General features: G+C 38.3%; 1 protein-coding gene across 1 annotated transcript in view; it reads right to left on the bottom strand.

Moving 5' to 3' along the window:
- Positions 1–673: 673 nt before the first annotated feature.
- Positions 674–25,331, bottom strand: part of Gpdh1 (Glycerol-3-phosphate dehydrogenase 1) — a gene marked incomplete in the record, with an annotated part of 72,076 nt that continues 47,418 nt past the window's right edge. Inside the window, 2 exon segments of the mRNA XM_053795250.2 lie at positions 674–1,192; positions 12,835–12,873. Of these exon segments, the coding sequence (XP_053651225.1) occupies positions 12,852–12,873 (22 nt within the window).

The raw sequence follows: 25,331 nt of genomic DNA, 5'->3' as shown, positions 1-25,331 counted from the left end.
TGGAGCAATAAGTTGACTAGGAGGGTGTATAAATCTGCTGGGATGGAGGGGTAGGGGGTCATCCTAGGACTGATGAGGAAGGGGGGTATTAAAGGTGGTTTAAAGCACTAGGAGCTTGGACCCAACAAGCTTGTGTGAGTACATTATATAGGAGTGGGTGGACATAAGTGGTTTTTAATACTTGATGTACTGATGTTGTGTAAGCAAGGTAACATTTATGAAGGGATTCAGGGAAACCGATTAGCTAGACTTGGGTCCTGAAGGTGGGAAGTACATTGCCTGAACTCTGAAGGAGGGATGGGGATTGAACAAGTGACGGTGAAAGTGTTTCTTCTTTTTTGGATCACCCTACCTTGGTTGGAGATGGTCAGTATGTTAAAAAAAAAAAAACTGTCAGTGAACTATTCCAGCCATGGTATTGTGAATTTTATTAAGGGCTCATTACTACAGTATTGATAAAACGTGTGGTAGTGTTAGGCATCAGCCCTGCCTCCTGTACACATGAAACTAGCATTGCAATGGCTATTGCTCTTCCCTTTAGTTTTTTATAAATAAGCATACTGTAATACAATACACTCATAAAAAGTAAAAACATACTTATTTATCTTAAAATCTGTGTAGCAACAAAGTTACAACTACAAATGAGAAATAATGGGGTGCAAATTTCCATTAATATGTTTTTTACAAGTTTATTATTTAAATTCTACAGTACAGTACTAAGGATTCTAAATTAATTACACAATAACTTAATACTGTATATATACAGTACAAATATTGTACTGATAATATAAACAAACTTTTAGGGTAAAATTATTAGTTATTTTCAGAAATAAGCACAAATGATAGCTGGAGTGTTCAACAATAAAAAATTAAAAGTGGTACATTAAAATCAACTTCAGATTTTTATCAAAAAAAACAGCCAATTTGTGAAGCAATCTACAGTACATACTATATAACGATAAGCTTTCTGTGATAAAACCGCTAAATCGTCCAAAGTTATTCTTTTCAAAACAGCAATTTAACACCATAAAATGCCCACAGGATTTCAATGACAAGATACTGTACATGTTATACAGTATATAATGCACTCAAAAACAAATAACAGCACACCTTCAAGAATGTCCTCAGTCTCACTTTGAAGCTTTAATCCTGGCATTCTAGGAGTGATGTGTGATGCTCATCAAACCCACACCTGTTGATAGATAATAATGTTGATAGATAATAATGTTGATAGATAATAATGGGTTATAATTAGTTCAGGCAAAAGGAAATTACTAGAGTACATTAAACAAAAATCCTGCTTGCTGTAACACAAAATATAAAATATGATTAATTACTAGCAGTTTTTTAACCAGTTTATGTAAATCAGAGCAAAAATTGAATTATGTACTGTACTATATAATAATTTGTTTAATCCAAGTGAGATTTAAACGTGGTATTAATATTACTTTAAATCTGTAAAGCAAATCACATCTTTAATATTGTAACATAAGAGCTGGTTGAATACAGCATAGAAAGAAAGTATAAAAACACTTAAGTCAGTTTCCAAGATCTAATTTGTTTATTACATATAACAGAATCTAAAGCACAATGTTCCTTACATGCACAATAACCACATTTGTTTGCTTTCACAGTTTCCCGGTACATGAAGATCTGATCTAAATGCATGCAATGACAATGTAAACTCAGGTGAATATAGTAGTCCATAATAAACATGGTAAATTTTATATTATTATTATTATAATCAAAAAGAAGCGCTAAGCCACAAGGGCTATACAGCGCTGCAGGGTAGGGAAGGAAGCAAGGGAATTGGATGGCAGGAGGGAGGGGGGATGATCAGCAGGTTACAGAAAACAGCGGGGCAGGGGATAGTACGGGGGTAGAGGGTAGCAAGAGATACAAGTAGAAAGGGCTGAAAGTATCAGAATTTGTGAAGTAAGTCAGTCGTTGTCAAAAAGTCAATAAGAGAGTCCGGATGAAAGGTGGGTCCATCAGCGAGAAGGGAAGGTAAAGAGAGAGCAGCGGGGCGAAGACGACGACAGAGGTAAATTCTGCGTGCTCGTTGATAAAGTGGGCAGTCCAACAGAATGTGGCTGACTGATAATGGAGCTTGGCAATTCTCACAGAGAGGAGCAAGACGCCTCTCCATGAGATATCCATGAGTAAGACGAGTATGGCCAATGCGAAGACGGGAGAGAGTAGTCTCCCAGCCTCGACACTGGTGATAAGAAGACGGCCAGTAACCTATACTCGGTTTAATAGACTGAAGTTTGTTGCCGAGCATAGTAGACCAACGTTGTTGCCAACGGGTGTGAAGGTGGGAAGATATTACAGCAAAATAGTCCGTACATGGAATACCTCTGTAAGAAACTGGTAGGTCATGTACTGCTGACCGCGCAGCAGTGTCTGCCTGTTCATTGCCCTGTACGTCAACATGACCAGGGACCCAACAAAAAACAATATCTTTATGCTTAGTAAAGATGCGGCGTAGCCAAAGTTGGATACGGAGGACTAAGGGGTGAGGTGTATCAAATTTTTGTATAGCCTGTAAAGCACTAAGGGAGTCTGAGACAACCACAAATGATGACACAGGCATAGATGCAATACGGATAAGTGCTGTAAGGATGGCATATAATTCAGCAGTAAAAATACTAGCTGAAGATAGTAAATGCCCTTGTACGACGCTGTCCGGAAACACTGCTGCGAATCCTACGCCGTCAGAAGACTTAGAGCCATCTGTGTACACAGCAATGGCATGAGAATGAGAGTGAAAGTGGTCAAGAAAAAGAGAGCGGGAAGCGACCGTAGACAGTTGGGCTTTCGAGCAAGGGAGGGAGAAAGAACAGACTCGAACAGCTGGGACCTCCCAGGGGGGTAGGGAAAAGTGAGATGCTACATGTACATAGAAAGGTGGTAGTTGAAGAGAAGACAAGAGCGAATGAAGGCGAAGAGAGAAGGGACGGAGTAAGCAGGGGCGGCGAACAAATAAAGAATGTCTACTAATATCAGTGACCATTCTATAAATGGAAGGATTGCGGAGATCATGAGAGCGTACATAGTAGCGCAGGCAATGGGCATCACGGCGATCGGATAAGGATGGAACGTTCGCTTCTGCATAGAGGCTTTCGACAGGGGAAGAGCGAAAAGCACCAAGGCATAAACGTAATCCTTGGTGATGAATGGGGTTAAGGCTAGAGAGAGTAGCAGGAGATGCCGCTGAATAGATCTGGTCACCATAATCAAGTTTCGATAAAATAAGGGTGGAATGTAGGTGAAGGAGGGTTCGACGATCAGCTCCCCACGAAAGATGAGCAAGGGTTTTAAGAAGGTTCAGCCGGCTGTGACAAGTTGCCTTCAGAGAGGTAATGTGAGGTTTCCAGGATAACCTACGATCAAAGAGGAGGCCCAGAAACTTGACTGTATCACGTTCAGGGATACGTGAGCCATAGAGGTACAAAGGATGATCAGAGATGACAGAGCGTCTAGTGAAAGTGATTTGGTGGGTTTTAGTGCTGGAAAATTTAAACCCATGTGTGGTGGCCCAATTGGAAACACGGTCGACTGCATGCTGGAGAGAAACTGTAAGGAGGTGACAGTCAGCGCCTGCACAGGCAATAGCGAAGTCATCAACATAGAGTGATGACCAAATATTTGATGGAAGACTAGAGGCCAAATCATTAATAGCAAGGAGAAAAAGTGTTGTGCTCAGAACACATCCCTGGGGGACACCTTCAGCTTGGACAAAGTCCGGGGAGAGCACATTATTAACCCGAACACGGAAATGCCTGTCAGTTAAAAAGTTCTTAAGGAAGGATGGTAGATTGCCTCGAAGGCCTAAGGAGTGGGCTTGGGCTAAAATATTATACCTCCAAGTTGTGTCATATGCCTTCTCAAGGTCAAAAAATATGGCAATAACTGAGTGGTTATTCGCAAAGGCATTACGAACATACGTATCCAAGCGCAGTAAGGGGTCTATGGTAGAACGTCCCTTACGAAAGCCATATTGACGAGTGGAGAGACTGTTGTGTGTCTCTAAATACCACACTAAACGTCTATTTACTAGACGTTCCATTATTTTGCAAACTGCACTGGTAAGAGCAATGGGACGATAGTGGGAGGTTTCATGTCCCGTAGTGCCTGGTTTGCGGAAAGGGAGAACAATGGCGGATTTCCACAGCTGTGGAAGAACTCCTTGTGACCAAATAAGATTGTAAAGGTGTAATAGGACTGCAAGGGCTGACTGATGTAAATGTTGTAGCATACGAATATGAATGTCGTCGGGCCCAGCTGCCGATGATCGACAAGCTGAGAGTGTTGCCTCCAGTTCTTGAAGTGTAAAAGGCACATTATACTGTTCTTCTCTGAGAGAAGAAAAGTCCAAGGGTGCTAACTCTCTGGCAGACTTTGAGGAAAGAAATGAGGGGCATAGATGGAGTCCCTGAGAAATACGGACCAGATGATTGCCAATTTCATTGGCAACATCTAGTGGGTTTGCTATATCAACACCGGCAACCCGCAGAACAGGAGCCGGGTCAGGAGAATATTTACCACTCAGTTTTCGTACTTTTTTCCAGACTGCACTCATAGAGGAAGCAGAGGTGATGGTGGAGACATAATCTCGCCAGCAAGTGCGTTTAGCGTCACGGATGACACGGCGAGCGATCGCACGCTTCTGTTTAAAATCAAGGAGTCGCTCTGTGGTTCTATTGTACCGGTACCTGCCCCATGCAGCGCGTTTCAAACGTACTGCACGAGCACAAGCAGGAGACCACCAAGGCACGCATTTCTGAGAATGCCTGCCCGAAGTTTGGGGTATAGAATGAGAAGCTGCGGTGAAAACGGAGGACGAGAAGAGGTGTAAAAGCTCATCGATGGAGGACGAAGAAGGAACCTCTTTAAAAACAGTCAGGTGTGAGTAAAGGTTCCAATTTGCCCGATTAAATTGCCAGCGTGGGGTGCGAAGAGGTGGCGAATATGAAGGGGAAGTAAGAATGATTGGGAAATGATCACTGTCATGTAAGTCCGGGAGAACAGACCAAGTAAAGTCTAATGCGGCGGAGGAAGAGCAAACTGAGAGATCGATGCAAGAGAGAGTATGAGTCCGAGGATCAAAATGGGTGTGAGTACCTGTATTTAAAACATGGAGGGGGTGGGTGGCAAGAAAAGCCTCTAACTGAATTCCACGGGAATCACAGTGAGACCCTCCCCAGAGGAAATGGTGGGCATTAAAATCACCAAGTAGCAGAATCGGTGGCGGTAATGACGAAACAAGGAAGGCAAAATCCGGAATAGATAATGCCCGAGAAGGAGAGAGATATAAAGAACAGAGCGTATACCACCTATGTAAGTGGATACGGGCTGCTGTGTAATGCAGCGAAGTATGAACAAATAGCTGATGGTACGGAATATCAGTGCGGAGAAGAAGGGCACTTTCATTAAAGGTCCCATCAGGAAAAGGATCTGAAGAATACAATAAATTATAGCCTGAGATGTGAGAAATAACAGCAGAGTGTAATTTTGGTTCCTGTAAGCAAACACCAACAGGGGCAAACTGGGAGAGTAACATCTGAAGCTCACCCCGATTACCCCTGAGGCCGCGTATATTCCACTGTAAAAAGGCCATGATTGGCAATGATAAAGATACTTGAAATCCGCAGGTAAGGGTTCCTACGGACTAGAAGGGTTAGAAAAGTCCACATGCGGAGGCAGTGGAAAATGTTCAAGCAGCGAAGGAACGGTGCGCTGTGAAGAAAGGAGTTGCGCAGATGGAGCAGAGGAGAGAGGAAGAGCGGAAGGTGGATCAGTGTCCATTGATGGTTTGGTCTCTGCAATATATTCAGAGATTGCTTCAAGTGTTTCGGAATTCAGAGATGTCGTATGGGAGACAATATTGGGAATGGTAGGGGGAGGATGAGTAAAGATTGGAACTGTATTGGACTGTACCAAGGTAGGGGGGGGCGAAAGGGTGGAGGGAACTGGAGAAGCGTGGCAGGGGACAGAAGAGACAGGAACCTGGGAGGTGGCAGAAGAGGAAGAAACTTGGGAGGGAACAGGGGAGGAAGGTACATTACGAGGAGGAGGGTGAACCTCTGCACTTGTAACTGAGCCAGTGAGAGGGGAAGAACTAGGGACAGAGACAGGGAGGGTAAAATGAGGAGGTGGAAGATGGGTAGGAGGTGTTACCGGACCTTTTTTTGACTTTTGAGAAGTAGAGGAACGATTGGGAAGAGGTGTCGTACGAGGTCTCGTCGATACTGAGGCTTGTAAGAGAGAACTCGAAGAAGCGAGATTAGACTGAGGCGTTGAAGTAGGGACGTCTGAGCCGAGGACAGCAAAAGGATTAGATACAGGAGTGATTATGGGAGAGGTAACCACAGAGGTGGGTGTAGAAGATGGGATACCAGAAGTGGGGGGGCGTTTTGAAACACGGGAATAAGAAACACGTGGGAGTCTCCCTTGGAGGCGGAGATGAGAAACTGCCATGGCATAAGGGAGACCTTCTGTCTCTTTGAGGTAACGGATTTCCCGCTCGTTTAAATAGACCTGACAACGGCGAGAGTACGAAGGGTGAGCCTCATGACAGTTAAGGCAAGAGGGAGATCGATTGCAAGACGTATTAGAATGGTCATCGGCACCACAGACTGGGCATTCGGCGATAGATCTGCAATATTTCGCTGGATGGCCAAATCGCCAGCAATTTCTACACTGTTGTGGTGTAGGGATCACCTTTCGAACTTGTAACCGATGTCCTGCTATATAAACGGAGGATGGGAGTTCTCGGCTGTCAAAAGTTAAACGAGCCACATTGCTAGGGTATCGTCTCCGCCCACGGGCAGGAAGAACGTAAGTGTCTACCTTGAGGATTGGGAGATCTTGGAGTTCCAGCTGTTCTAGAATGTCGGTGCCACATGTCTGGAAATTTTGTTGAACTATGGTATGGGGCAGAATAACGGTACCACTACAAGAATTGAGGGAATGATGTTTTTCAAGGGTGACAGGAACAGTATCTATATGGGTAAGACGAGAGAGCTCACGAGCCTGGGTAGCATTCTGTACGGTAATGATGCGCGTACCGCTCTTAAGAGCATGAAAAGAAATATCTTTACCAACATGGCGTAGGAGTGCCTTGCCAATACTATGGTCAGAAAGATAGGCAGTAGAGGAAGTTGGTCGTAAAGTGAAGAATTTAGTCCACTGTTCAGTCTGAAACTGAGCGTGGAAAGGTAGTGAAGGACGTGTCGATCGTTTCTGAGAAGAACGAGAAGGTGAAGGTGGAGAAGTATCATCAGCAGGTAATTGTCGTTGACGTTTAGGCGTGGGACCAGAGTTGGTCCGACGTGGAACGGGTCGGCGATTTGAAAATTGCCGCACCGTAGAGGGAGAGGCCGGAAGCATAGTCAGAGGAGAGCGAAGGTCTGATAAATCGAAGGAGTCAGTCGAGGCCTCAGTACCTGAAGCGGGTGAGGAAACAGCACCGGCAATAGGTACAGAGGCACGAGGAATGTCTGAAGAGTGGTCCAAAGACGAGGCGGGGTCAGAACGGGGTGCGGTATCAAGAAGGGGCCCGGGGGTACCAGGTTCATGGACTAGGGCTGCCATGGTTAGGTTACTTCTTTCTTTTTGTTTTTAAGAAAAAAAAAGAAAGAAGAAAAGAAAATAAAAATAAAAAAAAAAGAAAAAAAAAGGGGGGACCGGGGAGGGATAGTTCCTAGGAGGGATGAAAGGGCCAGAAATCTCCCTCCGCGCCCAAGAGGACTCGACACCGCTAGTAGCGCAGATGCAGCATGGAACCCGTGCCATACCCTACCCTTCATGCCAGTAAACCAGCAATCTGGGATAGCAACCTCACATCTGCCGAGCTACCTCGGTGGACAAAAGAGAGGGCGGCCGGATATCCGCCACAAAGCATACCTCCTTCAGCCACCACCCCCGGAATCCGAAAGGTGGCTTCCAGAGCTACACCCGTCGCCCAAAAGACACCCAAAGCTACTCCGGGATACCGGAGAGGGATCGGGACATCCCTAGGCAATCCAGATTCCACGGCAAACTACGCCACCGCCAAGAAACCTCAACGGAATGGGATGGACCCCGGTGTCCTTTCTCCTACCTAGGAACTAGCGCGCCTGTGGGAGAAATCCCAAAGGACAAAAAGAGGAAGGGCAAAAGGGAGGAGTGGGGAGGAGGAGGAGGAAAGGAAAAAGGGGAGGATGGGATAGGGGAGGGGAGATTGGGGGGTAATTAGGTTCGGTCTGAGGAAGAAGACCGATAGGTCTAATTCCTCAGACCAAGAGCCTCTTCACCACGCCAAGGAGCCCCCCTTGAAGAGGGGTAAATTTTATAAAATTACTGTATTTTAGCATACAGTACTATAAATAGAATGGTATTGTAATTATTAAAAACAGTAAACAGGAGCATGCTACATAGTGCACAGGTCAGGGTGCTCAAGATGAATAAAAAACATAGAAGAGATTATACTAATCTGTACAATGTATATATGAAAACACCCATCATTCAACAGAGGCTGAATTAAAATAGATTTGTTGTAAGCAAAAGATTAAGCTACAAGTCACTGAATGTAGGACCAAACCTTGCTTTACCATAAGGTAAGAGTTACACCTGCTAATCCTAGGGACTGGCTGGAGACAAATGGCACAAAACCAACAAGTGAAAGAAAAAAAAAGACAATCAGAGAGGAACTTTGCCTTGAAATGACATCACAACCATGTGTAGGTGCAAACCTCCCAGAAGGATTTTAATGGTTCTGTATTAAACTTTCATTTTAGAACCCACCATTCAGTGCATCAACCCATGCAAGTTGTATATCTGATGAAGACAAGTTTTCAAAATTAGTGCCATTCCAGTGCTAATCCCAGAGTTCTTCTCTGGGATGCCCAGATTAGTGTTGTTGACCATGTAATATATAGGGTGATGAAACACCACCATTATGCATGCTGCCCCTTGTGGTTTAGCACTTCTTTTTTTATTATAATAATATGCATGCTGCCTTCACATTAAAAATTTTAGTGATCATATGGTGAGAGGGGTGCACCACTGGTCTCAGGCCCTGTATTGCCATATATGTCCATATTAGTGTAAGGGCAAATAGTGACAGTCAAGTACTGTAAAGAACATTTTTAACACTTACCAGTATATGTATTATCTAAAATGCATCACCCTCCATTTCTGATGACATGTGCCACATCAACAACTTTGAAAATTCATGAACAAATTATTTTTGCATCAGTGTGTGCCTCTGATGGTTCAAATATGCACACTTTCTCTCTAATGACAGCATGTACATCTATAAAAAATTTACACTCATGTTCTGATGATGCGCACCCCACCAATACAGTTATTAGGTAAATGTTTATTTGCTAATTCAAGTTTTGCACCATTTTGGTGTCACATAATGCCCCAGTTAAAAATATTGTACTTATAAGTGAGATATATGACCTATCATGTATGTAAGCAAACATCATGCAGTAAGAAGCAAGAATATTGAGCTTATTAAAAAAAGCAATCACTTTGGTCAAGTGACAAAATATTTGTCTAGAGATGGCTGACTTTTCACAGCAAATGTCATATATATACACTATTGCTATACAACCTGTAAAGAAATTCAGTGCTGTTATTTCATGAAATATGTGCTGGTACACAATTTAGTGATACTCAGATCATGTGGAAATGACCTCACTAGATAATGGGTTTGGCATCTCGGATGGTCAAGTCAAAGTATCAATAACAATGGTGTGAGGACCCTCTTGCAGGAACAAATGGCAACTTTTTACAAACAGAGAATAAGAACTACTTGAATCATCTTCAGAGAGGCATCATTCATGTGGCCGTGTACAGGATTATTTAGACTACGCACTGGTGCTCCTCACAAAAAAAAATAAAAAAACTGAGGTGCAGCATGTTTGATTCCCACATGCGGAAATAGATAGATTATAATTGCCAGACCAGTACATTACCCATTTCATAAAATAAAATAGTGGGTGGGGGACACAACTTGCAATCCCCTCAAGTAATAATAACACGTGATAATATAATCAAACTAGACACTAAACTGGGCCCTCAATTAATACAGTAATACTGATTAGTGCCTTCAGGTATCTATCCCCTATAGTTTATAGTCATCAACACAGATGGTCTGCAGCACCTATTTTTAAGTATGTACTAACACATTTTGTGGTGTTGGTGGCAGTAGTGATATTGGCAGAGCTTGCAATTGTTTTAAACATTATGATGTTGAACTATTTACACCACTGTGGTAAGATTCCTGTATATTATGGAAATGGCTTATACTTGGAGGGGGTTTTGGGGGTCAAGCCCCCACAACCTGGTCTGTGACCAGGCCTCGTGATAGATCAGGGCCTGATCAACTAGGTTGTAGAGTTGTTATTTAGCCATATCAAAGGGAAATTCCTTTTTTTGCAGCCTTAATATAAAGATACATTTACACTTGGAGTCCTGCTAGCTGCTGCTCTCCAGTTCACTTGGAGATATGAGATGATGGGGTAGGGAAAGCAGGTTATCTTACACAAGTGCAAAAGTTTTAAGAGTCTGGATAACCTTTCAACTGTGGTGAAGTTTGTATTTTAATTCCATGTCATATTTGCCATATTCTATTAGAGCAATGTTATACAGTACTCTGATAGAACAGATGCTCGATCAACCAACCTTCTCTCATGTGCATTAACAGTCTGCCATCTAGTTGCTGGTTTGGGTAAGATCTCAAAATTATCTGCCCACTATGCAGATGATAGTATAAAAAATCATCCAGATCTGTGCTTGTTTAGGACAAAACAACAATCAACTAAAATTATTTTTAAATACTGCAAATGAAAATAAAACTATAATTGTTAGAAATATAAATTGCATTCTTATTTTTTAAAGATGGATAAGAGCAAAAATGATAAGGTGAGAGAGATGCTATCAATGAATGGAAATACAGGTAATTGTACTATAATTTGTTAGAGGTCATGGCATAATGGCCCCTTGTAAAGAAGTAGAGTGCTGTATATGGCACTGGTATAGGTACTGCTTTAGATACAAAGAATTAAAATGGCACAAACCTGATAGTATTGTGAATCAAGGAATTTTAGGCAGTTGCTACTAAGAAATGAGCTTCTAGCTTAGGCATAAGTGGTTTTAAAGTGAGTGAAAGCTGAGTTGGTAAATTTAAAGCTAGGTATAGCACTACAAATACAAAAAAAATGAAGCCTTAAGAGAGGATATTTACAGAAATAACATTCATTGGAAAAAATTACAATAAGCATTTGTATTACATGTTCCAAATTTTTCCAGATTTAGTTACATTGGGTTATATTGGAGAGATTTGCCTATTAACACTGTCTAGTATATTAAGAGAGACTATACCAGAGTGTAAGCAAAGAAAGAATACGAGCCTTGGCATGCACTGATACACTTGGTTTGCACATTGACACAGTAACTGGAGAAAGCTGTAAAATCTAGTGCATTAGAGAATTTCATGGATAGACTATGTGTAGATTACTATAGATAAGTTAATGACTACTTTATACAAGATATATTTGCAAACTCATTCCACAATCATTTTGTGGAGAGGTGACAGTTTCATATAATATACAAAAACAAATCTGTTATCACTTGGCAATCCCTCTGCTCAACCCTGGTGTTGATATCCTAACAAAGAGTGGTAAAGTGAACAGCTGAACATTAGTTTCAATTAATCAAGTTTTTCACAGTACCTTTTATAATTTTTGCTTTGCACATAACCTCAAGAGAAAATTCACATTTTTTTTAAGCTTGCTCAATGGATTTTCCATGAATGTCATTATTAACCAGATTAAAGATAAGCATAATTATAATACTTTATTGTAATTTATCCTAGGAAATTCACTATATTTACATTTATTATCTTTGTTATTAGATTTATTTTGCTAGCTGCCTGTCATTCTAATATCTTCTTTAAAATACATCTATCTAATAGTACTATTAAACTTTACTCCTTTTACCCCTAACAGTAGTAGTCTAAAAACGTAGCAAGAAAGACACTATGTTTGCAGTAAAATCTTTATTATGTGTCATCCATGACTGGCTTTTATCAGGCATGCAAAAACACATACATGGCAAATGAGCACCCAGAGGTCAGGCTTTGGAGTGGTGACAATGTGAGGTCATGAGTAGACAGATAATATAAATATTTCCTATGAACCTGCCCCCACACCGTCACCCACCCCATCCCTGCACATAAAATATTCATTTTGAGTTGTCTTTCTCCTCGTGACCTCATTTGTTAATTTACTTACGACCTCTCTCTCCAGCCTAGCCTCAGGGTGCTTGTTTTCCTAACAAGGCCAAGTATCTGCATGATTTTAGATAACTGATAAAATAGTCATGGATGAAACATCATAGTAAAATTTCAGTGCAACCATAGTGTCTTTCTCACTACTTATTGGTCTAGGTCACTGTTAATTCAGTCTAAAATGGTGGTATTCTGCAGTGTGCTCCACATTAAAGAAGACTAAAAGTCACAACCACTCACAAACTGGAGATAAATATTTAAGCAAGGGTTTGGTCTGTCCTGGACCATTATCAAGTACTATTCTCCAAGGAAATAAACCCACATGCTCATAGTAGAGCAAATACAGCGGCACACACATTACAAGTGTCTTATAAAATAAAACTAGAAGTAAACAAGAGCCCATTACATAGAATTAAAAACAGGCATACAGAGCACAGTAAAGACTTGCAGGAAAGTAAAGTGAAACTTTTCTACCACATGTTGAGTATCTAGGAAACAGACAAAGCTACATTGCAAGCAATACCAAAACTTCTCCTTTAATGACTTACCAATAGATGATAGATGACTAGAGTTTTGATTTAAATGACCTTGAAAATAAAATAAGGAGCAGCAGTTATAATTTGAATGCATATGCAGTATATATGTGAATGTATGTATGTGAATACGGTATATATATATATTTTTTTTTTAAACTCAACATCCGTCTCCAGCCCAGGCAGGGTGACCCAAAGAAGAAAACACATTTACCATCATTCAATCACTATCTTTCCAGAAGTGAAAGTCTGGGTTCAATCTAGGGGCCATCAAATCCCCAGCGGTGGGTCTCCTTTCAAGCTAGGAAAACAAAGTTTCTGCAAGCAGGCAAGCAATCCACAAATCTACAACAAAAAACACCCATGTATGTAAGTTTATACACAGGATTTAATACTGTGGTAAACAAGATTGAAGTCTGCATGTTATAGTATACACCAGCTACAATGATCTCCTAAGTATACTTGACTTGTTTCAAGAGTTCCTGTACCCTTGCAGTCTAGCCTGAGGCCAGTCTTCCTTGTTGGTTACTCAACAATAACATAACACTACATACTCCATTCTTCTGTTAAACAGAGTTCAATTATTATTATTATAATCAAAAAAGAAGCGCTAAGCCACAAGGGCTATACAGCGAAACAGAGTTCAAGCTTTCCATATTTTTAAATCAATATATATAGTGCAATTATATTTACTACCATTTCCTAATTAATTAATCTATTAGTTTCTCAATATATTATACTCAATTTGTTATTTCTCCTGTACTTAAGAAAAGGATAGTAGAGGAGAATTTATGGTGTATCTTGTGGTCATCATACATCTCACTGTGTTATTCAGTTTCATATTTAGTACTGTACTGTAACGTTGTAAAGATTTGTCACTAAGTTTGCAGGGGTCTTTAGAATTTTTGAAGCAATTACGAGATTTTTTTCTTTAACACGATGGTTGTCTCCCACCGAGGCAGGGGTGATCCAAAAAAGAAGCAAGAAGACTAGAGGCAGGAGCTTTTGTATACTGAGTATAATGTGTGTGGTGTGAATTCCATGCTGAGGAGTAGTGATGAAATCAGGTGTGGTTGTATAAAAAAGTACAGTTTAGTGAGCAGAAGGGGATTTGTCAAGATAGTTTGGCAATTTGGTGAAGATGGAGCAAGGCAGGTTGACCAGTGTGTATGATGTGGAGTGGACAGATAGAGTAGGGGATATTCCAGGAAAGGATGGAGATGGTGTGGAGGTTTGTAGAAGTAGGGGTTTGAGCATTTAGCAGGCATGTGTGAGTATGCTAAAGCAAAGTAAAGACTAAGTTTTTTTATTATTTTGATTTGAATTGGAATTCTGGTTAGCCAGAATTGAGCTCTGGATTTACTGCACTAAAGGAATACAAATCCTTAATCTCATTAGATTCCACTACACATTTTTTTAATGCTCTGTCACCTCTTTACAAAAATGTTTGTAGAATTAGTCAGTAAATTTATCACATGTAAACAAAGTATCAGCCATATATTCTTGAGTGAGGGAGTGGGACAGATGGAGGGATGCCCCCCAAAAGATTCCCTCAGCACCCAAATAAAAATATGTAGTAATAACAACATTGCTTCAAAACAAGGTCTCCTACCCTTCCCCCATTACCCTTCCAATCTGATAGCCACCAGTAATATCCCCAGTACAGAAATTCTGGTGCCATCCCTGGGATGGATGGATGGAAGGAGGAAGAAATGGAGGAACAGGCAGATGGGAATCAGAGGAACAAAGGTGTAGATGAAGGAACACTAAAGTTTCTGAAATCCATCACAGATGTAAACAGGCAAGACTTTTCACTTGATACAGGTTTCTTGGCTGAGTGATGAAGAACAGTGGGAAAACTTTGGATGGATTACTCTTCCTCCTTTCATGGCAATCTTACTTTGAGAGATGTAGGGTGGTAAGCCCACTGCTAAACATTAGAAACTGTATTTAAAAATATATTCCTATGAAGACCATTAGTTGTAATCACTGCATGCTGGTGTGGCTTTCCTACTTCAAGACATTCTGTGGGATAAAAGTTTTAACACTGGCATTATCTAGGCATAATGTGAGCTTTTTTTAAAACAAAATTTAACTCAAAGGCTATCTCCTTCCAAGGTAGGAGATACCCCTTCATATCTTAAACACAAAAATGCTTGTGAATTGTGATTTAAATGGGTTAATCAGACAGTGCAGAATTATCCAGATGCAGTGATTTGCAAGTAAATTAACAATATCCCAGCTTTCAGATTTGTCTGAATGTTATTTGTTTATTGGGCAGTACCTTTGTTATTTGCAAACCAACATATGACCACATTATTGTTTCCAGCTAGCTCTAGCTCTATTTCTAGTTCTTAGCACTGTGTTAATGGAAGCTGCCCTAATTGACTTACTGTTATCTATTCATGCATCTTATTTGTTTCTTCATTATACAGCTTCCTTGAAATACACAAACCATTACCATTTTGAGATCCTAAAACCAATATTCACAATTTGCAATTGACTGTTTAGGCTACACCACCAAAATTCCTAATCATAATTTTTTTTTAACACACTGGTTGTCTCCCATCAAGGTTGGGTAACAAAAAAAAAAAAAAAAAACTTTCACCCTCATTCACACTAATTAATATACTGTACTACAGGTCAGCCATCACAAATCAGGCAATCAGTTATTCGGTTCCATCAGTTACTCGGCACTAATTTTGGCTAGCATAATTTCAAATTTCCAGGATCGCCACACCAACCTGCTGCTACTGTTTGGTGGCACTACTTGCTGCATAAGTCATTCCAATTTCTTTTTCTCTATTTATTGTTATAGCCTGCTTACTTTTAGCCCTAGCCATGGTTCCAATGAATAAAAGAAGTGCTTCTCGCTGTGTAAAGCACATACACAGTACAATGTCCATAAAAGATAAGGTGGCTTTGAAGCCACTGTCAGTTGCAGGAGAATATGCAGGGGAATATGCTTTATTATGCTAATATCAACACTACGGCTTATTTACCTATCACAATTGATCTAATATGACATAATAAACAATATAAAGGGTATGGGATACATCATTATTATTATAATCATGGGGAAGCGCTAAACCTGTAGGATTATAGTGCATGGGGGGGGGGGACTGAAGGTATTAAGGCTCAATTCAGGGAACCGGAGTACAGATCCAATTCCCTAGATCAAGAGCCCCTCACCAGCGTCAAGGAACCTCCTTTGAGGGGATATGGGATACAAATACCATCCTCCTATCCTTGTCTTGGGGGCTTATATTAGAGAAAACGGAGTGTAGCACAGAGCTGTGATATACACTTGTAATGCACCATAAAACAAACAAAAAAGCTATTTTCTCTACATAGATTATCATACATAGCAGCACATGTGTAGAGAACTTAGAATAACTCAAAGTCAGAGAGACTTATTTCCAGTACCTGTTTGTCGGGCTATCTTATTGAACTTGGGCAATGTATGATGGAATGATGCTTCTTAACATACACCAAAAATGAAAGAAATTAGATGATAAATAACGGAGTTCACTTCTCAGCCATTAGGGAATATTTTCGTATGGTTTATATGGTTGTATTCTCGTTTTTTGGTCTCATTTGATAGAATGGAAGATATACTACAGAAATAGATATGATTTTGATTGCAGTCATGGCAAAAAGTACCTAGAAATTGAGCTCAAAGTAGCGGAAATGTTCGATTCTTTGGCGATGTTCAAGAGTAAACAAATGACATCACCGTCCAATATGTGTCCGACTGGCCAGTTCAATAGCAGTCACAAATGGGTTGACATTATTTATACAATTATTACAATAATGCAGTAGTCTGCATAACAGTAAATCTTCTATTTTTTGTGTGAATAAAAATTCCAACTGGTAAGCTCGAGGGGCCTGGAGACATGACTAATGAACAGAGAAACTGTTATCTTACTGCCAGGAATGTTTGCACTGCTTATTCTGCACCCTATTTTGAAATTTGTGTGAAATTGGCCTAATTGTCAATTTATGACCACTTTATTGGGTAGCTGAAATAGGTGAATGGGCAGTTTCTTGTACTCAGTTGACAGGAGTAAATTTATTCAGGTATACACAAATACAGTCACATAGATTATAATAATATCTTTATTTACTACCAGTACATGTACATGGTATACAGGCCTAGCTGACATCAATGACATACTACTGTATAGAAAGCCGGTTGTTATGCAGAGCATTTCGGGCAAATTAGGTCAGTTTTGTCCCAGGATGCGACCCACACCAGTTGACTTATGTACCCATTTTACTGATGGGAATCAAACGCAGACCCTCGCCATGTGAAGTGAGGGCTTTGGCGATTGGACCATGGGGCGCATGTACAGAGAACCAAGGACAACCCAAAAAAGTCAAAGTGACTTATTTCCAGTACCTTGCTTGGGTTGCCATATATGATTTTTGGTAATTTTTTTTTTTCAGTTGTTTGTTGGGCTATCTTACTAAAACTTGGGCAATGTATGATGGAAAGATGCTTCTTAATGTACACCAAAAATTTAAAAAATCAAACAATAAATAACGGAATTCACTTCTCAGTCATTAGCCGCCCCTTAGCGGTATATTTTCGTATGGTTTTAATGGTTGTATTCTCGTTTTTTATGGTCTCATTTGATAGAATAGAAGATATATTACAGAAAGAGATATGATTTTGATTGGTTTCACAATGTAAAGTACCTTGAAATTGAGCTCAAAGTACATAGTGGAAATATTAGATTTTTGTTGTTCAACAAACTTTCTTGTGTAAGTCAAGTTGATTAACTTTATTAAGTGAATTCTAACCTAACCACTCTGTAATCTGGCAAACTCAATAATTCGGCACACTACAGGTCCCAGTGATGCCAGATTTGTGACAGCCGACCTGTATATATCAAAATATATTTAATTTATTCCTGCCAGCATTCTTCTCTCATGTTATGAACAGATGTTCCTAGTACAGTGGTACCTCGAGTTTCGAATAACTCCCAACTCAAACAATTATGTAAGTGTATTTTTGTAAGTGCTTTCGTAAGTGTATTTTTGAGGGTCTGAAATGGACTAATCTAATTTACATTATTCCTTATGGGAACAAATTCGTTCAGTATCAGCACTTGAACAGCCTTCTGGAACGAATTAAGTTTGTAACTCGAGGCACCACTGTACATGTATTTCTAAACAGAATTTCCCTGACTAGATTAACATTTCTAACTTCTTAAATAGTAGATGGTGTAAGTAAAGCTGACCAGTGACAATTATGGGGCTATCATGTTATCTTGCAGTTTAGGGAGTTGTGTAGGTCAGGAAAAATCTTGCTCATTATAATGAATTATTATAGACTAAAGGTTCTGGCAGTCTGTTAATGCAACTCTTTAGGTCTTGAAAACTTGGCAGTCTTATAAGCAACCACTCTCCTTGTTCTGCAAGTACTATCTGCACTAGTACATAAGATAACTGATAATCTTCCTTACTGTAGTTATTTTATGCTCTAGAGGTCTTCTCTGGTCTACTAGTTAAAGTGTTATTTGATAAACTTTTCCAATACAACCCAGTTTCATCAATAATGAAAATTTTAAAAAGTATTATCTGTTCTGATCAATTTAATTTTTAACCATCATAAAAAAAAAATAACCATACCAGCACTTAATTTTACTAACAGCAATTACTTAAAATAAGTTGTCATGTCTAGGTCAGGAGCAAATCTCCTGGCTACATCCTTAAATTCCTAGCTTTGTATCTTCACACTTACTGTGTTGTTGTGTAAATCATCAGAAACAGCATCATCCAAACCCTTACATTTACCAGACCTCATTGTCTTTCTAGTGCACACTCCTTAAAGTTCTAATGCTTTTATTAGTAATAAACTCACAATACTGTATTCCTTAAATAACAAAAAGGCACAATACCGTGACTGGAACGATACACAGATAACCCGCACATAAAAGAGAGAAGCTTACGACGACGTTTCGGTCCGACTTGGACCATTGACAAAGTCACACTGTGACTTTGTCAATGGTCCAAGTCGGACCGAAACGTCGTCGTAAGCTTCTCTCTTTTATGTGCGGGTTATTTGTGTACAGTATTCCTTCCAATACATATGTACATATTGTAGTTATATGGGACTGATGCAACACCATGTCCACACTCACTTTCCCAAATTATTTCTACTGTTTCATCCATTAATATCACGCTACTTCATATATCAATGATGCTTCTAGTCAAATTGTCAATGAAAGTGCCCTTTACTATAAAAATAATTTATTTCTAACAAAAAAAACATAAAAGCTAGAAATTTAAGCCCTATGCAACAATACGTGTAATATGGTATACCAAACTAAAAACTGTATAGTATATGTATACAGTACAGAAATATAATAATCAAATTTGCTAGTTGACATGCTGTATTTTTTTTTATGGAGGATTTTATCTTTCTAATGCAACTTCCAGATACAGTATTATTTGTGCCAGTCATTTGTCCAACTGGTTATCAAGTGGACTTGGGATTCTTATCCAAAACAGAAAATGTTCTTTTAAGCATGATTATGGATAAGTGAGAGGTTAGGAAAGTGTGCATCCACTGAATATATATTTTACTGGTATACAGTATTGAGTGCAAGGCATATGTTAAATATTAGCTAAATACATATTGCATTTGTGCAACAGACCCACTACAGTAATAATCAAATATAATTTTCTCCAGTTGCCTAGTGGCAGTAAAAAATTCAGTACTGTATGTTCTTAAATACAGTAATATAGTAATATAATATTACATTAGAAAAAATTAAAAGGGAATACTCTATGAGTTGCAACAAACTATATACAAAGATGTGAAAAGTTGGAAAAAAACTGGTAAAAAACTAGAATGTAGAAGGAAAAATTAAGCTAACAAAAATATTCCATAATTAGATATCATTTGAGTACAACAGCAAAAATTCCATGCGAGATTAAAGCCAGCTGAAAAACTGTATCAGATCTTCCTTAGTGCATAAATTTTGTTGCTGTGCAACTACTGTAATGCTTTTATACAATACATAATGAGAGAATTATCTTACTTTGTCCTTTATATACATTTTCATGCAAAATATATGTTACAGTGTTATACAAGGTCTACATACTACTGTTTTAAGACTATAAAACCTCAGAGCCAAATCTAATCTTAACTTATACACACAGGTACAAACCCATACATCAAGGTCCCTTATAACCAAGACTCTGCCAGTTTTCAGGATTTCCCCAGTTTTGAAGAAATAAATAAAATCACATACAGCATTGTTAAAGTATGTTATTATGGGCAAAAATACCCAGCTCATACTACTGTCCAGTGTCCCTGCCTCCAGTTTCTTCAACGAGTTCACCTTCCTGACAAACAGGGTATGACGCTTCCTCTTTTCATACTGCTAGTCATGAGCTATCTACTAGCCTCTCATATGATTATATGGAGGGGGAAAAGCTAAAACCATGGAAAAGCAAAATACATAACAGAGCACCAGAAAAAAGTGATATAAACAAAGTAATATCCAGAACGTCACCCCAAAAAATTGTCAAAATTAAAAAATTTGCAAAACTAACCAAAGGGATTACTGATTAATTTATTGGATCTGGCTCCAGCGAATTAAAATGCCTTAACCAATCAGGGATGCCTGACTAAGCCAGTTGTAGGATATTGTTTCTGGATTTAATTGTTACATTTCAAAAGGAAATATTCTGGTAAATGTCCAGTTCTGAGGGATTTTCAAATTTCAAGGTCCTGGATTTAAGAGTTTGTACCTGAACTACCTTAACTTTGTTAATACCTTAACTACCTTAACTTTGTTAATACCTTAACTACCTTAACTTTGTTAATACCTTAACTACCTTAACTTTGTTAATACCTTAACTTTGTTAATATCTGAACTACCTTAACTTTGTTAATACCTGATCTACCTTAACTTTGTTAAATGTAAATCAATTTAATACACATGGACAATGATTAATATTCTATAAAAATAGGCAATAAATTCAGTCTCTAATCTACAGAAAGATTCTAAAGCTACAATATTTAAAAAAATTTCTCTTATCAAATAGTAATTTCAAAACATTTTTCTTTGTGTTAACCTATATAAATTACATTACAGCGTCTTAAAACATTTTCTTCACTATTATGTATAAACATTAATATTGATGCATGTATTATTAAACCAAACTTCGCAAGAGACCATTAACACCCTCAACTCGGCATACAAAGGCAGTACAGTATTATGATGTTGAAGACTGTTATTTTTAAGTGTTAGTTGAATCATCTAATCGATGTTGAAGACTGTTATTTTTAAGTGTTAGTTGAATCATCTAATCATAATCATCTCTACCTGAAGGAACATTTTTTAGCATTATCAGGTTGACTTCATAAAGGAAGGCTATCTGCCTTCAATGTACAGTTTACGACCAAAAAATCTGTAAATTTGTGAAGATGATCTGATGAAAGCAATTAATGCACACAAGCTAAGAGCATAATGTACTTATATCCATAGACAACATGACTAACCACTTGGACAGAAATATGAAATACAAGTAAGAGATATCTGCATATTTCAGCCCTTCAAGGTATGTGCTGGTAAATAACTGTTGTACCATAGAACTGGAATTACTGTCCCTTGCCCTGGATTTAATCTGATTGCTTCCAATTACCTAGGTGCTGTAGGACTATAGGTTTAGTGCTTCCTCTAATAAATGTAATAATCTTCTTTCAACAAACCGGCCATAACCCACCAAGGCAGGGTGGCCCAAAAAGAAAAACGAAAGTTTTTCTTTTTAAATTTAGTAATTTGTACAGGAGAAGGGGTTACTAGCCCCTTGCTCCCGGAAATGTAATAATAATAATAATTAGTATTTTCCAGGAGCAAGGGGCTAGTAACCCCTTCTCCTGTATATATTACTAAATGTAAAAGGAGAAATTTTCGTTTTACCTTTTGGGCCACCCCGCCTCGGTGGGATACGGCTGGTGCGTTGAAAGTAGAAGAATTAGTATTTTGGTCTCATTCAGAGACCCTCTTCAGCAAATCTGAATGAGGTTGGAACAGACATTTTCTATTGCAGAATTCCTTATATTATTAGATTAAAGGGTCAAATAACTATATGTTGTTTATACCTCATCTTTCATAGTGACAGTGTTGATAAAACCTTACCATTCAGCTACATTACAGCTTCATACAGCTTAACTACATTACTCAAAAGTTGATTGGCAAACAGGACTAACACTTCCACTTGCTGCCATCCTTGCCCACACAACACTTTATGGCATGAGCTGTACAATCATTAGTTAGGCAGATTTTTTGCATCACGTCTTTTTACCTGCCTGTTCATCAGAGCTCTATCTTTCTGAGGACTGTATTCATAACCCTGACGTATGCTTTGCTCTAGTATTTGTTTTATGTAGTCATGAGATCTCAAATTTTCTTCCATTCATCATACAACATTCTGGCATTCAAACCATACTATGGGTGGGGATTGAACTCGTGGCAAGTGAGTTGTAAAACTCCAGGCCTGGAGTTTTATGACCCACTCGCCACGAGTTCAATCCCTACCTGTGATATGGTTTGTTTGCAATCGTATCATTATGATTTTGTGAGTTCTGGCATTTCCTCCATATAGATAAGTTTACTCCCTTTTTCATCTGTTTCTTATGTACCATAGTAAATTAATAAACAATGAATAAAGAATTCAGTAAATTATTCTTAAACATACTCTACACTACTCTACAGTACTTTTTCAGAAAAACAGTAGTCAATCTTTAACAACTTAAATATAACATCTTCAGCATCATGTCCATTGCACAATAAAAAAATATAGAGATTCAGAAATTTTATCTCAGGTTTATATCTACTGGCAAACAGTTATGTCACTGCAGATACCAGCAATTATTTAAGCTGAATAATTATACAATTTTATACAAATAAGTATGTACCTATCACAAAATGTTTTCCTTATATGAAATATTTCAATAAAACAGGAAAATCCATCTGACTGCTTCACAGCAAATAAGATCCATCATAAATCTAATACAAGCAAGCCCATTCATACCAGGTTAGTTTTACTTGTGGCTTCAATAGCACTGAATGTTAAGCGAGTATTAGGGAACAGTTGGTCTCTGAAGCGTGGTTCAGTTTAAAATAATACTGCATCTATATATTAAATAAATTAAGACAGTTATGAAATATGGAGACGTTTATCCTTTAGAAATGTTAACCTGATTGTAAATGTCATTCAAGATGTATACATATAAAAGCAAAATTGATCTCATTTTATATTGGTATCAGCTAATAAACAGGTGCCATCTTTTCCATCAAGACCCATCAAATAATTTAGAAAAAGGAAGTACTAGGTAAAATCTATGATCAGGATAACAATCTATACAGAAAAAGTCTCATGCTTTAACCTTTTTTTTCTTACCAATGTGTTACCCAAACTCAAAAATATCCAGCAAGTATTATGACAGTCATCAAGTACTGTCAATGAGGGAATAAACTACTTAGGATGATAATGAATAGATATAATACAAAGTACCAAAAAGTTTTACAATGATCTGAGGATCTAAAAATAAAGCACTGGTTTTAATAACATAAGATTTTTTTCAACAAGAAGGCTGTATCCCACCAAGGCAGGGTGACCTAAAAAGAAAAAAACAAAAGTTTCTCTTTTTAAATTTAGTAATGTTACTAGCCTCTTGCTTTTGGCATTTTAGTTGCCTCTTACGACACGCATGGCCTATGGAGGAAGAATCCTGTTCCACTTCCCCGTGGAGATATAAATGAATTACTTATACTATATAAATAATTAGACAGCAGTATTCCTTTTTGAATACCCACATTCCTGTTTTGAAAAATGACATTCTATTTTTGAAATATGACATTCTAAACACTAAAATTGCAACTCATTCATGAGGCTCTGCTGTACCTGTACTATTGAATACAATATAAAGGTAATCTTCAGTTCATAAAAATGTAAAATATAGAAATGTTTGTTTATATCTGTTAATGATTCTGGTGATCAACAGCCCCTTGACCTGGTCTTAGACCTGGCTTCCTATATTAGAAAGGCAGCATAATGTTTAAGCAATAAGAACTACATATTAAGAAACGCACAACAATAGCAAAAATAAGGCTACAATTAAAGTAAGTAAAAGTCTGTAAGAGTTACAAAAAGTAAAAGTTTATAAGAGATACATCATCTTGATCATCAGTGAGACTAGTTTCTGTTCTACACTCCTGTGACAGGATGGTAGTACCTTCCTGGATGGTTGCTGTCTACCAACCTATTACCTGGATGATCCAAAATACCTGAACTAACTTTTCTTACTACAATAATAAAAACAGTTCTGTCCCTGACGATACTTCAACTAAAATTTCAGCGAATGTTTGACCTGTAGCTGTTTATGACAGCAGTTTACAATTCTCGTGGAAACTAGTTTCAATCCTCTGCTTATAATAATAAAAATAAAAATAATAATAACAATAATAATAACAATAACAATAATAATAACAATAATAATAATAATAATAATAATAATAATAATAATAATAATAATAATAATAATAATAATGAGAAACTTTCATTTTTCCTTTTGGGTCATTTGCCTCAGTGGGATACGACCAGTTTGTTGAAAGAAAGAATAATAATTTTATTACAGCATGGTACAATGTTTGTACACAAGTGGGTGACATTTAGTTGTACATACAGAAAACCCATAGTTAAGCAGAACATTTCATCTTGAGCCAGGGCCCTTATATTGTAACTATACAGTTTTTAATTTAGAATTCTTACTCTGTATTGAAAGATTATTATTATTATTTTAACATCAAACTTTTAGTCCCATACAGTTTTTTAAGTACAATATTCAGCTAATGTCCTCCACTGTATGGTGCATGAAATGATACTCTTGGTCAGGATAACACATTGGGGAGAAACTTAGACAAAGACTGTGTTCGGGCAAGCATATACCAATATTTCATACTACAAGCACAGCATACACAATATTTTCGTATAAAGAATGAGATTAAAGTCAAGCTACCAGACTTGATGTGTAGCTATCAAGAGCATACCAGTGATGAATTTCCTCAAAGGCTCCTCGTCTTAACCGAGAAAACCTGGTTTCATTGCTATTTTATAGCAGTTTGGAGGCCTAGTAATGGAAAAGAGGAAAGGGTGAGCTCCAGCTAGACACAGTATATTAACAGCAAATAACAAAATGATGCATGATTGACCCATGATACCTATAATAATAACAACTGCTTGTTTATTAACCACTTATGTATTGAAAATTCAAGTGATAAGGATTCGAACCTGCAGTCTTAGATTACCCAACCATCACCTCAGACCCTGTGTGATACAGTGGACTAAGGTGATGGGCTGGTTTGAATCCTGATCATTCCGTGGAATTAACCACATATTGTTAATGTCATATATCAGGAGCAGCAGCAGGAGGAGGGGGAGGAGAGAGGATTGGCTGGGATGGGGAGGGGATTATTTATTTAATTTTG

Source organism: Cherax quadricarinatus, chromosome 78, assembly GCF_038502225.1.
Source record: "Cherax quadricarinatus isolate ZL_2023a chromosome 78, ASM3850222v1, whole genome shotgun sequence".
NCBI classification, from domain to species: domain Eukaryota; kingdom Metazoa; phylum Arthropoda; class Malacostraca; order Decapoda; family Parastacidae; genus Cherax; species Cherax quadricarinatus.
Note: the sequence above shows the minus strand (reverse complement) of the source record. Positions and strands in the feature narration are given on the sequence as shown.